This window comes from Hypanus sabinus, chromosome 12 (assembly GCF_030144855.1).
Source record: "Hypanus sabinus isolate sHypSab1 chromosome 12, sHypSab1.hap1, whole genome shotgun sequence".
Taxonomy (NCBI): Eukaryota; Metazoa; Chordata; class Chondrichthyes; order Myliobatiformes; family Dasyatidae; genus Hypanus; species Hypanus sabinus.
Genome location: NC_082717.1, coordinates 31,010,570 through 31,028,507, shown reverse-complemented (window position 1 = coordinate 31,028,507; position 17,938 = coordinate 31,010,570). Strand labels below are relative to the sequence as shown.

General features: G+C 38.1%; 1 protein-coding gene across 2 annotated transcripts in view; it reads left to right on the top strand.

Annotated features, from left to right (window-relative positions):
- Positions 1 to 16,466, top strand: part of lrpprc (leucine-rich pentatricopeptide repeat containing) — a 135,607-nt gene extending 119,141 nt beyond the window's left edge. Inside the window, exons 32-38 of one of the 2 annotated variants that reach the window (XM_059985716.1) lie at positions 1,547 to 1,751; positions 3,478 to 3,614; positions 6,324 to 6,439; positions 12,299 to 12,373; positions 13,322 to 13,406; positions 13,522 to 13,664; positions 16,268 to 16,466. In XM_059985716.1, coding sequence (XP_059841699.1) covers positions 1,547 to 1,751; positions 3,478 to 3,614; positions 6,324 to 6,439; positions 12,299 to 12,373; positions 13,322 to 13,406; positions 13,522 to 13,664; positions 16,268 to 16,333 — 827 coding nt within the window. In that variant the 3' untranslated portion in view covers positions 16,334 to 16,466. Of the gene's footprint in view, positions 1 to 1,546; positions 1,752 to 3,477; positions 3,615 to 6,323; positions 6,440 to 12,298; positions 12,374 to 13,321; positions 13,407 to 13,521; positions 13,665 to 13,916; positions 13,957 to 16,267 lie in introns of those variants that run through there. The other variant, XM_059985717.1, reaches the window with a different exon arrangement.
- The last annotated feature ends 1,472 nt before the right edge of the window (positions 16,467 to 17,938 follow it).

Sequence of the window (17,938 nt, the reverse complement as noted above, 5' to 3'; positions counted from 1 at the left end):
AGATTTTCATGTAACGCCTTTCGTATGCTGTGATAAAGGAGTCCATTTAGCAAATTACCTGCTTATCAAGAGTCTTTTGTAATAGCTGAGAGACATAAATTACTATATATGCATCTATAATACAACTGAAGCTGAATATGAATGTACTTGTCATTTGGCCACTTAGTCCAGTTTCCATTCCATTTAACAGAGGATGGTTTTGTCTTAGCTAAACCAGTGGGCTGTAGTTGTATGGAGGTGGGGCAGTGCTGGTGAGGTGGGGGGTGCTCGGGGGGAATTAAACTACAAGCTTTCAAGAATTTTGTAACTGCATGGATGAACAAATTCACCTTTAGTTAGTTACAGAATCAAAGAAAAGCTTGCAGTAAAGCAATGTTAATAAAATATTCTGAAAACGGAGGTATTACATAAACTTGAGGGCGACTAAGAAAAGATTCACATAAAGATTAATATTTCCATTGATGTTAATAAATTTATCTTAAGTTACATTCTGAGACATCTTGCCAAACAAGGCTGATATTATTCATAATTGTGCATATTTTTGTAAACACAATGGAATGTACAAACTGAAACTTTTGCTTTGTTTTTGTAATATGTCTTAAACAAAAAGTGAAACACGCAAAATGGTATTCATGATGATATCACGTTGCCATTGATATCCTGCATTATTTAATATTCCTTTTTGAAACTGTTAGCTTCTAAAGACTTTATCAATAGACTTTTGTGCTTTAATGTAATTACAGCAGATAGTAAACATGAAGTTTAATTGCTCTCAAAACGCATTTGAAATTCCCCAGCATGTGTAGCTGTAACATGGCATTTTGGATAATACTCAAACACTTGCAGCACACAATCAAATGTTTATGTTATACTTGTTTAAGGTAATCCAACGCTTTCATTTTTTATATAATACAGTACTTTTCAGATATTATGCAGCAATTATTTTTAGTCAGTATTTACTGCTACATCCATGAATCCATTAAATATTATTTCCCACAGAAACAGAAGTTTTTTGTTGTTCTGCAATTAAGATCTTAAGATTTTTGAAAATATTATGAATATTTTTATTTATATTATTCATTATGTGTGCTGTGGAAAAAATGGCTTGTACTGTACTTGAAGCCCTGTAAAGGAAATTGGTTATCTTTTTCCCTGTGAAAGTAAATTTTCCTCAAGTGAGGAAATGTAAATCATTGTCTCGCAAATTGCCTCTTTTGATGTGCCCTGAAAAATGCCCATCCCAAAATTAACCCTCTCCAGTTAATTGAATTTAAAACCACTATATTTTACAGATATTGACACTAAATCTATAAAACTATTCATTCCCAGATTTACTTTCTGATGGAAAAGTAAATCCAAATGGCAAAGAAGGGTGGTGGGGATGAGTGCACAGATCTACCTATAAATCAAGGAACTATTTTTATAGACGTTAACAACAAGTAAGGCACAATACAAAGATTAGTTAGTTTATTTTGAAATGTTAAATTTCTTTGATATAATTTTGTTTTATTTTCTTTTTTGTTGTTATTTAAATATTTCCTTGTAGATGGTGTGGCAACTCTGAAGACAATGATGCAAACTAATCAAGTACCCAGTCAGCTTGCTATTTCACGACTAATTCAAGCTTTGGGTTCGAAGGGAGATGTGGAGCAAATTCAGACTGTGCAGCAGTTAATAGGAAACCTGCCTCAATCTATCAATTTGTCCAGAATGCTGTTTATCAATAACTTAGTCTTGGCTCACATAAGGAGGTAAGTAAACCTTGATCAGAAATTGTATTGAGGTGTATTGTGAATGCAAGTTATTAATTCTGATCATTACAGAACTTAAGCTTTCAATGTGTATATTTGTTAAAAACATTTGTTCTGTTTTAAAGCATTTGCTATTGTTTGATTAAAAATTTGAAAAAAAAGTCAAGTATTATAATCAAGAAGCCTGATACTGTTTTAATTTTAACCCACAAAAGTACTTGTGTATACATAATTAATGCGAATTATTTTGCATTACTAAAAGCTAAGGCTTTATTTTGTTACTCTTGTTCCTTCTGTCTTTATTGCCTCACTACATTCATTTTCTGAAAAGTAATAGCACATTATTATCCTTTGTACATTCAGAACTGCAATGATTGTCTCTATGAAGACTGATCATGGTTAAACAGGAATTTTGTGTTTCTAATCTGAAATAAGGCATTTTGTTTTAAATGTGGAATGGGAAATACACAATCATATACTTTCTTTTGAGATTCCATTTTGACTTATCACAATAGGGTATACTTAGCCATGTTATTAAAAATGTTTGATATAAACTCTTAAATGATCTTAAAAATTAGAAATTAATTTAATTGAGTTCCCAAACAATGTCAAATAATTTGAACCATTTATTTCCTGTCACTGTGGAGGACTCTGAACCTTTGCAAGATGGTTTCCAGGACCACTGCAAATAGACTTGATAGCTAGTTGTAGTTGAAGTACAGGTGGAATATTAATTGTATTTTGTGGCTTCTTCATAAAAAAAATAGTATCAGTTGGAGCGGATGCATACATCTGAAATGCAGTCTGTGCCATTGTGAATATTCCAAATGTGTTTGAATGTTTGCATAGTTTAAGTTCCTACATGTCTATTCTCTGATACGAAACAGACTGTAAAATGGGAAGATTTCCTGTTCGGATGTTGCATGCAGTATTTTGTTGCAATGGAGTTTAAGAAAGTGGGACACAGTGCAGGGATCTTTATTTCTTTGGCTTTGGAAGAAGTGACAATAAGCACTAAGCTAATTTTTCTGTATTTCTAAGATTCAGGATTTTGGGAATAGAGTATGTATAGCTGTGCCTCTGCCAAATACATGTTCAAAGTTTATTAATGACTTATGCACCATAGTTTTTACCTTGTGGAGGGCATTGCAACTTTCTGTATTACCTTAATTAAAGATTAGGCTATTTATGTAGCTGTTTGTTTGCCTCATTTCAAAATGTGTCTTTCAAATAAAAGTTAATTCCTACATCCATCTAGCAAAATGCGTGGTCTGTGGAAGGATAGGTGTATCTGTGTTAATAAATATTTGATTGAATGATCAAGATTATTTGACATTTCAGTTTGCATTATTTAGAGGCAATTCCTTTAGTGCAATATTTGCATATTTAAGAATTCAATGCACTTTGTATACTGTACAGGTAGCCATGCAACAGTCAATGTCACTTAATATAATTTTTTTAGAGCACATCATGATGATTTAGACTTTTCAAGGTCATAGTTCATTACAGTAATGCATCTGATTACTGTTGATTGTGTCCATTCAGCTGTGAATTCTTTTTCTGGTTTCATATTTTCTGCTTCACTGCAGCAGCAGCTGCACAAAAGAAGTCATTTTTTAGTATTTATGGAAAAATAAGATGAAACAATTCTTTCTACCTCTTTGTTTAATGGCTATGTTTTTTTAAAAATTCAGCTATAATATAATAAATTATGTTATTCTTTCAGAGGGAATGTTGATGCAGCTGTGCAATATGTTGAGCCTTTATACATTCCAGGAGAAAATTCTCAGCAGCAACTAACAAGCATGTCCTATGTGTTCCGTAAGGTTTTGGAAGAAAAATGTGAAGAAGCAGTAGATAAATGTAAGTTTATCTAGCTGTCAATGCTGATTGCTGTGTGTCAGCTAAAGGATATTTTATGTACGTGGATAAAGAGATGTAAGAGGAGTATAGGGCAGGCTATACTGAAAATGTTAAAAATTTCATAAGTATCTATACTTTATCCAATCTTGAGATTCATCTCCTTGCAGATAGCCACAAATCAGAGAAACCCAATAGAACCCATTATAACAAAAGAAGACCATCTGACGCCCAATGTGCAGAGATTTAAAAAATAGTGTGCAATTGATGAAAGAAAGCAAATAACATTCAGAACTAAGTTTCCAAAAGTGAGTGCAGAAGCCAGTTAGTTGCAAGCCACGGCCTTGGTTCAGCTCGTTACTGCATGAGATTTCTTTTGAAAGCCAATATTCCACTTTCCATTTTGTGAGTGTGTAGGTTCAATTAATGCTTAATGTCACAGTGATTATACTTTCTCTGTCTTCTCTGCTTTGGAGAGTAGTAAGTAACATAACAGTATTGCAGCCTGAGCCACATACCAACTGGCAGTTCTTATGCTGGGGGTTGGGTAGGTTTTGAAGGTGGCAGAGCATTGGTAAAGCATCAGTGAGATCATACAAGTAAAGCATAATCTTTTTGCTCAAGTCTCCACTGTCCAAATTTTGTGCCTGGATTTGTACAATGATTTGCTGCTACTAATCTATTCACTGAGTTGCGGCCCGGAGTAGGCTCTTCTCGCCCCGCGAGCTGGCCACCCAAGTTTAATCCTCACGTTATCATGGGACAATTTACAAAGACCAATTAACATACCAACTGGTAATTTTTTGGTCTGTGGAACGAAACTGGACCACCAGCAGGAAACCCACACGTTCACGGGGAGAATGTACAAACCCCTTACAGGCAACAGCAGGGATTGAAACCGGTCGCTGGTACTGTAAAGCGTTGTGCTAACTTCTGCACTATCATGTCACCCTTGTTTAATCAAGCCCTTGTCTTGACATTTGACACTGGCAGAAGTTGTTGCTCTTTTTCATCATGGCCACTCCCCAGGCCAGACCTCAACTCTGTTTCCTTGCATCCAAGGGATAAAAAGGACTTGGAAGGTTGTGACAAAGTAGTTTACCCATTCATGGATGGATCAGGCTAGATCAATCTGAAACTTGTTTTCTTCTGTGGACGTTCCATTAAAGGCTCTTTCAGTATGCACCTTCAGTAAAGACCTCTTTATGACTGTCTCAGTGACCTACCTGGGTTTCTACCTCTTGCTTTTCCCCTAGTTTCTCTCACGTTGACGTTGACAAACCTGATGATTCAGCCAGCTATGGCACTGAACGCTTTTTTCTCTAGCTTCTCTCCTGCTGCCTCCCAACTCACTTTTTGTTCCCATGATTGTCCACCTTCTTAAGCGTTGAATGTGTGATCTCAATTTTCAGGCAGTTAAACGTGACCTTGTTAGCAATACCTGCATCCCTGGATAACTGGAACACAGTTCTGCTGTAAACTGAAACTAAGCATGACTCTCTCCAACTTTGAGGGCATATTTCACTCTAGAGTGAGATTCAAACACAAACAGTATCTATGTTATTACTAAAGCTTCCTTTTCTACCTCCAGAATATCTCCACTGCCCTAGCTCACCTGCCATTGAAACCCTTACCTAGGCTTCCATTAGTTCTAGTCTTGATTAGATATGAGTTCAACTGAAGCTCAATTGCCATGAAACGTACCAAACTCAAACCAAGTCTTTTCCACATCATACCCCTTTGCTTGCAGGCCTATGTTGACTCATTGTAAACAGTCTTAATTGTAAGAGTTCCATAATTATCTTCAATTTTCTTCGTGGTCTTGCCTCTCCCAATCTCTTTAATTCCCAGTCCTTTTAGCTCTCTAAGACACTTCTTTGCTCTCCTTTCTCAACCATGCCTTCTCCTCCACTCCAGAATTTCCCCTTAATTTTTTCCTTCCATCTATATCTCACTTTGCTCCTATGAAACTCCTTTAAACTTGACTCTTTTTCTGATGTTTTTACTGATATTTTCTATTTAATAGTATTCTAATAAAGAGCCTTGTCATGGAAGTGGACATCTAAATGACTCCGGTGTCGTGTCTTGACATACCTTAATGACATCTAAATGGAAGTGAAGCTCCACAAAGATGTTTAATTGTCTCTACACACTGCATAATATGATTTAAACTTGAGTGCTTTGCTGTAAAGCTGCAGAAGTGTAAAAATCCTTTGGGAAGGTAACTTTTCACCATTGAAAGTAGCTATAAATGATGTTTTTTGGTGTTTTCTGTATTTATGAAGGATAGAGTAGGGCTGTTGATCAGCAACAAGAAGCCAGTCTAACTGATACGAATAACCTGCTGCTCAGACAAAGAATGACTTTTACTTTGTGGCCAATGAAGATGACTTGCGGCTTTTCCAGTAAACACATGAAATGATCTAAGAAGAAATAACTATCAAATTAAAAATTCCTTTCTTTTGACTTCCTCCCCCACAAATAGTTATTATACACCTCAACGTCCGTGAATAGGACACCAAGCAGCAATATCAACAGTTATCAAATTCATTAACCTGTTTCCCATCTGTTTTTCCCTTCTTCCATCCAGTAGCATTTGTGGTACTGAAAATCCAATTGACAGGAATGACAAAAAATTGCAATGTATGAATTCTGGTACCACATTTTAAAACATGGTTAGAACTGCATAGCAATTTGTCTTTTGTCTTCCAGTGAGTGCCATGGCTGAACGGTTAGCTAACCATTTTGCGGTGTACACACCAGTGATGGATCTCTTTCTGCAGTATGTAAGTCATGACAGAACAGAGGATGCCAAATTTCTTTTACAGGTATGCATTAAGAATTATGTATTGGTTTAATATTTTAAAAATAACAATTTCTGGCATTTTTGGTATCCTGTATATTTTAATAAATAACTAAACAGTTGTTATCTATTGCATTGATGGGGAGTTATTCCACACCCCCTTGTGAAATTTAAGCCACATGTTCAAATATATTTCCTCAGTGTTGAGCTCAGTTCCATTGATTAGTGAAGCAAATTTATTCTTAAAATGGAAATAAAAGATGTGTTGTAACTCGTAACATTTAAAAGATATGTACAGGTACAGTACTGTGCAAAAATTCTTAGGCACATACATAACCAGGATGCCTAAGTCTTTTGCACAATACTGTAGCAATTATGTGTAATCACTGTACTGATGCTTTTTAAAAAAAAAAATAAAAGAAGAAGCCAATTTCATGGCACATGTAAGTGATGATAAACCTGATTCCTACATGGGTCTCTGTTGTGGTCTGAGAGTGGGAAGGAGCAGGGAGAGGGGAATCATGTTTGGGGGAAAAAGAGCATGGAGATGGGAGGGAGTGGGAAGCACCAGAGACACATTCTGTAATGATCATTAAACTAGTTGTTTAGAATCAAGTGACCTTGTCTGGTGTCTCAAGGCTGGGTGTGACTTCACCCATTACAGACCCTCGCCCAGGCATTCTTTCTCTGCCACTTGTCCCATGCGCATCCTGCGGCACTCCAGGTTGACAGATGCAGTACTGTACAAAAATCTCAGGCACCCTAGCTATATATGTGCCAAAGATTGTTGCACGGTCCTGTACATGGATAGGAGAGGTTTAGAGCTGGGGATCCCAGGGTTGGAACCTCTGGTTTAGAGGGAACTGGGCCAAATGAAGGTAAGTGGGACTCACTCAAATAGGCAGTTTGGTCAGCATGGATGAGTTGGACTGAAGCTTCTATGCTGTGTAATTATCCAATAATTATTTCCTTTTTTAAGATTTTGTCTACTGGAGAAACTTCATTTGTATGTTTCCCTTTACACTTAAAAGCACTTCAGCCACAACAATCATCACTACCAAATGGCTAGAACTCCACCATCTATAATCCATCTCAGAAGTATGCTAAATATTCTTCACTTAGTGAAGGTAGCTCTAACAGCATTCAAGAAGGTCCAACTTTACTGGGCAAAGCAGCTGACAGAAGGACATAAAGATAGATATTGGCCATGGTGCTTTAAGCTGACTATGCTCTTTAATAAGTTCATAGCTGATCTTGTACCTCAGTCCCATTTTCCTTCCCGGTTCTCGAAATCCTTTTTACCAAAGGCCAAAAATCTATCTTATTTGTCACCTTACACCTTAACTCTTCCCCACCAATGTACTATGATGTGCTGTATGCCAGCTACAAAATGCAGTGGACTAGAACAACTCACATCGTTTTTGAAAGCATTACACAAACCCTTAACCCAGAAGAGTGGACAAAGACAGCAAGTCTATGGGGAACTTTGTCGGCACCTTCTAGTTTCAATGTGCATACCATCTTGGGCTACGTCCACACTACACCGGATAAATCCGTAACTGAAGCTTTTTCTCTTCGTTTTTACCCTCCGCCCACACTAAAATGGCGTTTTTGTCCCTCGAAACCAAAGCTTTTCAGAAGTGCTTTCCAGGATGTGTAATTTTGAAAACACCGCTTGGGCAGATCAGTGTGGACGGGGTAATCGGAGAAATCAGAAAATGCTGTCAGATGGGAGCGTACCATTTCATTGTTTTCCTGAACACAACTGAACAATTTCAGAACAGACGGCAACAAGACTGAAGCCAGAAGAGTTAGAAATGTACTCACCAAATACTTTGACCCATAACTTACTGAATAAATAAGTATACTCACTTTGCCCTGTTCTCTGTACTTGCTAGTATGAAGGTGGTTTACCTATTTATGCAAGTACTTCTCTGACAATAGATGTGTAACAGCCTAATGTAACATTGTATGGAAACACAAGATAATACTGATGCAGACATGCTTTACACATTTAGCAAGGTGCTTTATTAATGCAACAGAGTTAGTCAGTTTTTCAGTATTCGTCGTCAGCTGGGTCGGTCATACCATCCGTGAACTCCCTGTCGGTTGCCTCCATACACTCCAGTATTTGTTTTTTTTAACTTTTAAGTCCTTCTGTGCAAGAGCCAACAGCTGCCCGTCGTTTAAGCTTTTCTAGTCGGTAACTGCACAAATGCGCACTTTCACATCGAGATTCGACACCAAACATGTCGCTTGTTTTCGGTAGATGGGTCCTGTGCATGCTCAATAGGAGGAGATTCGCCGAAATATCCATTTCAATGTGGACAGAGATATTTTTAAAAATGCATAGTGTGGACGCCTATTGTTTTTATGCGAAACCAGCGTTTTCAAAATTATCCGGTCTAGTGTGGATGTAGCCTTGGTTTGCCTATTGTCAACCAACTGTCATTATAGCTGTTAATTACCTACATTGTACCTGATTCCACTTTCACAACTACCACTCTATCAACTCAAGTCGATGACTCACCACCACCTTCTGCTGGGTAGTTAGCAATGTTCACCTTCCCAGCAATACCCATGTGCCAAGATTTTTTTTCTTGTTTTAGAAAAATTGGTAGGTATATTCATTGTGCAATGGACTTGCTTCAAAATATAAAGTCAGAATATAAACATTTCCTCTGATTATCCCAGAAACTAGTTATCTGTATTCTGTAAGTACCAAGCAGTACAATAAAAATAGAACTGTTTAATTATGAATGCTATTTTGCCATATGAAATGAAGATTATGTTTTAAATGCTTAAATATGTTTACATCCAATGGACTTCTGTTATGTTTGGAATAGGTATTATTGTATGTTGTAATCAATTTTTTTTCTAGTAAAGGACACAAAATTGATTAAAATTTTTATATTTTGCTTGGCCTTGGAAGTGAATCTGTGTATGCAGCAAGTGCACTCTTCCAATATTCCTGTCACAGACTCGATGGACTGGATAGCCATTACCTATGCTGTTCCATTTATTCTGAGGATTTAGTGCTGCATTATTCGGCTACTTTTTCATCAGTCATGTTCTGTCTGCAATTTTCCAACAACTCACAAATGCATAAATTCATAGGTTGCTGTTACTACATGTTCTGAGTTTGCTGTAAATGACAGGGTGGTAATCTTCAGAGAATGAGACAACAGCATTGAGGCTTTCTGATGGTTTATGATGTAAAACAGAGCAAATGTTGAGTAGTCTAAGGGGAATAAAAGCTGCCATTGACAGTGTACACACATGCACTGACAATGAGTCTATTCCCAGCAGGTGGCAGCCAAACAATCAGTGATCTTGTAGATTGCTGGGTTCATGGGTACTCACGCTGTCAGCTTGTGCACACTCTTCTCTCCTGACAGTAAACAAGGCAGCTTTTACTGGAGTGCAATGTTTCTAATAAATGCAACAAATTAAAGCACTCTGGTATCACTCACACTCAATTAACAAATATCGTTGAAGATTTAGATTATATAGCTTGGTCATCCTTTCTATAAATTAGGGAAAGAACACAGTAGTAGAGCATAAATCTTAAGCAAGTTTTTTTTTGTTTAAGGAGAAATTTTGTCACATGCAGAATGCGTGTGGAATTCTGTCAAAATTTCTGTATTTCCAAGATTCAGGATTTTGGGAATAAAAATGCTTGTCAGGATCAGATTTATTATCACTGGCATGTGACGTGAAATTTGTTAACTTAGCAGCAGCAGTTCAATGCTATACATAATCTAGCAGAGAATAAATAATAAATAAAATAAAACATAAACAAGTAAATCAATTACGTATATTGAATAGACTATTAGAAATGTGTAAAAACAGTAATACTGTATATTAAAAAAGTAAGGTAGTGTCCAAAGCTTCCATATCCATTTGGGAATTGGATGGCAGAGGGGAAGAAGCTGTTCCTGAATCACTGAGTGTGTGCCTTCAGGCTTCTGTTCCTCCTACGTGATGGTAACAGTGAGAAAAGGACACGCCCTGGTGCTGGAGGTCTTTAATAATGGATGCTGCCTTTCTGAGACACCACTCCCTAAAGATGTCCTGGGTACTTCGTAGGCTAGCGCCCAAGATGGAGCTGACTAGATGCATACTTCTGCCAACTCTATATTTGAACTTCATTAATGACTTTTCTCCTCTGTACTCTGTGTGGTGTATATGTAAAATTTAACACAGCAGTCACTTTAATAGATCAATCTTACCATCTACCCAAATGCACGATTGCAGTTAAATTCTGGCAACAACAATGAGGAAAAATCTTTTTGAGTTTTATGATAAATTCAAACAATTGCATTGCTATCAAATTATATCCATAGAATTCTCCAGGTAACCAAAATGGAGTCTTAAGGATACAAGTGAATAGTACTGGAAATTTACAAGGGAGCTGGTGGAAATTGGAAACAAACAGGTCTATTTTTTGATCCCCACCAGAATATTAATTATTTGGGTGTGTGCTTTTCTGTGCATCACCAAAATGTTTTTTATAAAGGCCCCATTTGAAGGTCAAGTGACACTTTAAGCCTGGCAAAAAAATTGTTCAAGGTCCACTGGCTTTTTCCCTAGCCTCTTGTTCATTGAGGAAGCAGATACCTTGAAACACTAAAACAATACCACTACTGGGATCTCAGCAAAATGCTCTAAATTCACTGCTAGGCAAGTGAATCCTCTGTCATGCTAACATCCTTAGCATTGAGGCCCTAGTCACATCCATTTGGTTTTGATAAGCCGTTTGGTGTTGCTTGCCCAAAACCAGCCTCGAAAGGCAGACACACTACTTTAGGCAGAGATTTCGAACTGGAGAGAAGAACAGTAAAAGCATTCATTTCTCTTGCCTCCATCAGCCTCTTTCCAAAACACTGGTGGCAACAGAAATGTTGCATCAAAAAATACTTGTTGAGGATTTCAGAGATCTTGTGAAGATAGCCCTTCGTAGGCAGTATTTCTCACACACCATGACAACCCTAGTGGAAAGGAGCTTCAGTGTGTGCGCAGTGTCTGGGCTACCCTGAAGTCCCACCATTATTAGAACTGATAAAGAGACTAGACTTATAAGCACTGGTCTGATGAGAATGAGAAAATTAAGCCACTTTACAAGTACTTGAAAGCTGAGGTCCAACAAAAAACCCGTGGCCCTACGGAAATTTGGTGGAAAGAATGCAGAGTTCCAGCAACTTGTTGCTAACTGAAGTGCTGGTTCTTCAATACCACCAAGGCATCTGTGACCTAAAGGCCCATCCCAGTTGGTGCCGAGAACAGAGGAGAGCTCACTTGTTCCTATTGACAGCATGGGTGACACAAGTGGTGCAGTCCGGCCTCCATCCCGGACCAACAAGAAGTCAAAAAAAATCATAAGCCAAAAGGAAAAGAAGCTCAAATGAACTTCAAAAACTTGTCAAAGAGGAATCTCGGTCATACATTCACATTCCAATTCATACATTGTCTGCACTGTGCATCAGCTCTAGGGAAATACAGCAAGCAGCAGCAACATTGTACTTTTTACCCAGTTAACAGACAGAATAAGGCAGGTTTTTTTCCAGAAGATTTTGTTGACAAAATAGAGGAACTTTGCTCATTATTGATATTGAACTGTGTTGCTTTATATTGAAATGCAAGTATAACAACATGCTCGTTAATGTCCTCACCTATAATTCGTAATGCACATAGTGTGTGAATTATTTTCCAATATGATTGTTTAAATAGAATGGGAACTTGGGTTTCATTTAAGTATTTTAAATGTCATATATTTAAAGGTACTGAACAGTCAAGCACATTTGCTTTAAGAGTTACCCATTCAACATATTAGTTGCATTTTAATAATTAACATTTTGGGCATTTGATTTTTTTTTTTGTCCAGAGATGCCCTGCAATTGCAGAACAGAGAAGGAATTTGATTTCATTCATTACTAGGTCTGCACAGAAAGCTGGCCAGGTACGTATACTGAAGACTTAGTGCTGTGACTATTTTGCATGCAGTGTTAGGATTAAGCTTTCTTTTTAAAAAAAGAGATCCTCCTACGCATTTTCAGACTTGTGCTCTTTATTAGCCAAGAACTTGGGTTTCCGTTAATCTACTATGAGTAACACTGACATTCTTCACTATCTGTTGAAGGCTGATCACATGGTTAGGGTAAATTCATCTTTGTTTTATCCCTCATTGTTAACAAGCAGTTTCAAACCCCATCTCCCACCCCCCACACACACAAACACCCCCCCCCCATTCAGAATCAACAATCTAAGGTTATAAATATCATCCAAGTGGAGGGTGGGATAGGGGAAAACCAACTTTCTAAGACATTTTTAAAGTAATTTGAAGTATGTTGTAGTATAAACTCATTGGAAATCTTCAGTTGAATAACTGAAGACAGTAAAATAAATCGTGACAATAGAAGATTGATCCTGACTTGAGGTGCTGTGTGGAGTTTTACACTTTTTTTGATTTCCTCCAAAATCCCAAAGACTTGCAGATGGGTTAATTGTCTACTGTACATTACCCTCAGTGCAGTGGTTGGCATGAGAATTGGGTGACGTTGATGGATAATGAGAGAGAATAGGTTGCAAGGAGCTAAGTATGGAAAGGAAACTAAAAAGTCTCTGAGAGCTGGCGTAGACTAGGTGGACTGAATGAACTTGTTTTCTAAGAAGATATGATATGAGGCAATGTACCTAAGAAGCTTGCTTTCCTTTTTGCATAGATGAAAACTATATACATTTTATTTCATTCCAGTAGTCATCTGATGCACCTGTAGACTCTCCTAATGGGCTTGTGGGGAAAACAGCATTTATTTATACAGTGCCTTTGATAACTTCAGATTGCCTGAAAGTGCTTCTTGTGGAACACTTTACCATCTGGTTAACTTGTGTGAGTTTGCTTCCTCAGGCTTACAAAATTCTTGCGCTGCTTGATCTGATCCAAGAATTTCCAGATAAAGAAACTGCATATGGATACCTTATGAAATGTTACGGTAAGCTGTTTAATATAAAGCTTATCTGAATGAGATTAGCTATTTTGGAACAATAATCAGCTTTGTATGACAACAATCACAAGGCTATTCAAGTACCTGTGTTTTCTCTCTTTAGCATTAGACAATGATGTGGTTTCTGCAAAGGCTTTGTACGAAAAGATTAAAGAAGAGAAAATAGTACCAGATGAGCTGTTCCTGAAGCGCCTGGCTGTAATTTTGAAGAATGCAGGAGAACCTGTCTTCTTCACTGAGCCACCTGTGAGTATTGCCTTCTCTGATCATCCATTGTTTCAGCCGCTGATCTGTTATTGTGGTAAATTTAAGGATTATGCAACCTCTGCACTAGAGCAAAGCACTCTGCATGGCAACGCACACCATGTAAGCTTATGATTCAGCATAGGTTCCACAAAAATGCACTCAGTATTTCATTTTCGGTGTGTAAAGTGAGTGCAGTGTGACTATACAACCCTTGTTTGCTACAAATTAGTAGAATACAGCTTTTGTTCATAGATTCCCACACAATGAAGTTCTAACTTCAGTGTCATAGTGGAAGTTCATTGACTGCCCCCAGGAGGTAAGATTAAAGTGATATCATCTGTTATTTTTTGCCCCAGGAAAGGCAACTAAAGAGAAATCAGATGTGAAGAGTTATTTTTCAAACAAGTGGATTGTAAGAATAAATAGGGAGAAATCCTGAGTGCAGAAAGCAACTGAGGAATTTGCAAGTGTGTACATATCCCAAATGTATGGAATACCCAATCACCCCTGTAGGGTTAAATCTTCTAATGTCATCTCTGGAACATGGCTTTTATCTAGTTGTGACAAATTATGAAAACCTTTATTTTCTGTAGTTAAGAACACTGCTCCTATCTAAGTTGTCCAGTGGAAAGTCCATACCTACAGCCCAAAAATTTATCTTCCTGAGACTTGCAACTCAGTGTCATAGGAGGTGAATGCTGGCTTCCCCTGCCATATTCCTTCACCCAGCCAAACCCACCTTCATTCATCTTATATCTGCTTTGCTCAGAAAGGAAGTAACAAAGGTACGTTGTGGAAATGTACGTGTCCCATTGTTTTGCTTTTGATCTAATGTTTCTTTTCCTCAAGCCCTTTAGTCCCACTATAATGGTGCTGGATAAGTGAAGTTCAGATGTCAGTCTGTTATCTCATTTGAATCAGATTTTTGATAGACTATGAACCAACCCACGAACTACTTCACTAATTTTGTTCTCTTTTTGCACTACCTGTGTGTGCGTGTGTGTGTGTGTGTGTGAGTGTGTCTCTCTCTCTCTCTCTCTGCACATATATCAATCTGTCCAAGTTGCATGCCATCTGGACAATGACTCCCATCCACTCCATAACATACTGGTTAGGCACAGGAGTACATTCAGCCAGACTCATTCCACCGAGATGCAACACTGAGCGTCATAGGAAGTCATTCCTGCCTGTGGCCATCAAACTTTACAACTCCTCCCTCGGAGTGTCAGACACCCTGAGCCAATAGGCTGGTCCTGGACTTATTTCCACTTGGCATAATTAACTTATTATTATATAATTACTTATGATTTTATATTGCTATATTTCTTCACTATTCTTGGTTGGTGTGGCTGTAACGAAACCCTATTTCCCTCGGGATCAATAAAGTGTGTCTGTCTGTCTATCTCTTATGCTAATTTGTAATTTATGCAGTACTGCTGTTGCAAAACAACAAATTTTGCAACATATGTCTGTGATATTAAATCTGCTTCTGATTCTAAATGGCTGGTCAGGTTCAAAGTGGTAAATGCTCGGCTTTGGCATTTACAAAGTGGAGCCTCCATTTTGTGCTCCATATCTCAATTATGCACTGAGAGCATCAAACACAAGAACGTGCAATAAAACACTGCCTTCACTATGTGATGACCCCGACATTAGGAGATAAAATTGTGAGATTTCCCTTAATTCAGCTCCAGTTGGCCTTCCTTTCCCCAGACAGAAATAGGGTTTCTTATTTCCACACTATGAAGAACCTCATTGACAGGAAAGGCACTCCGATGGTCTGTGGAAAATTTTGAATCCAGAATTTCAGAGAGAGGGCTTAAAACGGTGAAACTTTTAAATGTCAAATCTGAAAAGTGAATATTGAAAGCAAGTGTTTATTTCTTTGGTTTTGACCCATTTGCCTCTGTTCAGTCATTTATTTTCAGAGGGAGAATGCATCCCAGTGTTCATTCAGGTTGCACTGCATTATAATAAGGCTTAATTCCATCACTGTTGAAAAGGTCAGCATATTTACATATAAGGCTCAGATGAGACATGTCGGAGTTTAGTCATACTTTGCCTTTCAGAACATAATGTTATTCAGGGAATTGTCTGTTGAACTGAAAGTTATCTCTTCAGTCCATGCATTAAACTATGTCAGCTATGGCTTAGCTATTAAGACTGTCACCTCTCAGTGGGTGTGAGTTCAAGTCCCACTCCAGAGACTTGAACTCAAAAATCTATGCAAGCAGTCCAATGCAGAAGGAGTGCTGATTATTGCTGACGTCGTTTCTCGATAAGATTTAAATAAAATGTTCCTCTGCCCCATCAGATAGATGCGAAAGATTTCATGGTGCTCTTTTTAAAAGCAGAAAGTTATCCTCACAGCCTGGCCCGTAATTAATATATTGTGGGAGCTTTCTGTGTGCATTCCTGTTCCAACTCCTGTTGTCTAATGGTAACTGTATTTCAGCAGTACATCAGTGTGGATTGAAAGGCATAGAGGGATGCGGGTCTCATGTGGGTAAATGGAATTAATGTAGATAAACATCACAGTCAGCAAAGTCCACGGCAGCATGATGTCATTGTTTAGTCATATTTTATTTTTCTTTTTGAAACAGGAGAGTTTTGCATTTTATGCAGAAAAGTTGAAGCAAGAAAAAGCAGAAACACCTGATGAAAACTAAAATGAAAATTGAAATGATGAGACACTTTTATACTGTTGAAGAACCAAAATGATTGTGTGTAGTTCTGAAATGTGGTGACTTGTTTAACTGTACAGGATATTTAATGTGACAAATAAAAAATTGGAGGAGCCAACCCTTTTTTCTTATGCGATCTATTCTTTCTCTTTCTCAGTTGGTGTTTATAATTGCTGCCGTTTTATTCATTAGGTTATAATTTCTGCTTCAGCAATTTATGAAAACATTGAAATTACTGTAATTCCCATGTTGGCTATGGTTCAGTGATAGAATTTGTGAAGCATTTCATCCAGGCTAACGTCAGTGCAGCGCTGACCGTGTGCTGCATTGTTGCAGGAGCAGGGGCCTGTGAGTCTCTGTGCACAGGAAGGTGAGCTCACTTTTTCTGGAGCCTGACTGCTCGTGTTCGGTCTGACCCGAACAGCTCTGTACATGACAAAGTGGCACGGCTTGTAGCTGCTTCACAATTCCAGTGCTGCAAGTATGGAGTTTTAATGTAGTCCTGCGACCCCATGGGTTTCCTCCCTCAGGACAGCAGTCACAATAACGAAAAAATTACTCTGTTACAATGCAATCACATATTTAAATATGGTGTACTGGGTAATGAGGGAGGCTTTTTCAGGCTAATTCCCATAGAGGAAACTACTTCAGTGTTTGTAACCATGGACTTTACAGCTGTAACAAGGTGAACTGCCAGGGACTCACCGGCTAGCATCTTACTCTTTATGCAACACCGACACTTCCCTAACCACAAAGAGCAACTTAAAATCAAAGATCAGTTATTCTAGTTTGCCGCCTGTGTACAAAATTGAGGTTCTGAAAGTTCTGCTGAATTCTGTTTGCACAGAAGGGTTTAGAAGACTAGTCTAGAACTGGAAGCTACTGGTTTAAGGTGATGGAAGAGACATTTAAAGGAGACCTGAGGGTTGTGTTTTTCCCTACAGAAGGTGGTGAATATCTTGAGTGAACTGTCTGTGGAGGTAATGAAGGCGGATACTAACACACTTAAAATGTGTTTGTACAGGTACTTCAATTGGAAAGGAAGAGAGCGATGAGGGCCAGGCGCAGCCTAATAAAAAGGTGTCTCAGTCAGAATGGACAAGGTGGACAGAAAGGCCCATTTCTGAGCCAATCCTGTCCTGAACAGTCAACTTGGTTTTGCTTTCTGGTTATAGACACTCCAGCAAGGGATGTGTTAACTTTGCATGCAGTGTAGTCTTCCTTGACAAGCCTTGTAACAATTTTCCTCATTTCAGTGAGATTACTTCCCTTCCTAAATTCCAGCTGAGTCTGAATATTTCCAACTGCAGCCTGGGTTTCAGCTGCATCCCCTGAATTCTGGACCAATTCTGAACACAATATTCCAGACTCACTGTTGCTCTTTGAATGGCACAACATGTCTCAACTCGTGTGCTGAAATCCTTTTGCCAGCATGCTGTTTGTATTTTTCATTGCTTGCTGAATTTGCCTTTTAAGCTTAGTGATTCATGCACAAGGGACCCTCGGATTCCCCTGAACGCTACCTTGCAATCTCTCACTATTTATAAAAAAAAAGATACTTTGGCTTTCTGTTTTTTTGGGGAATCGTTG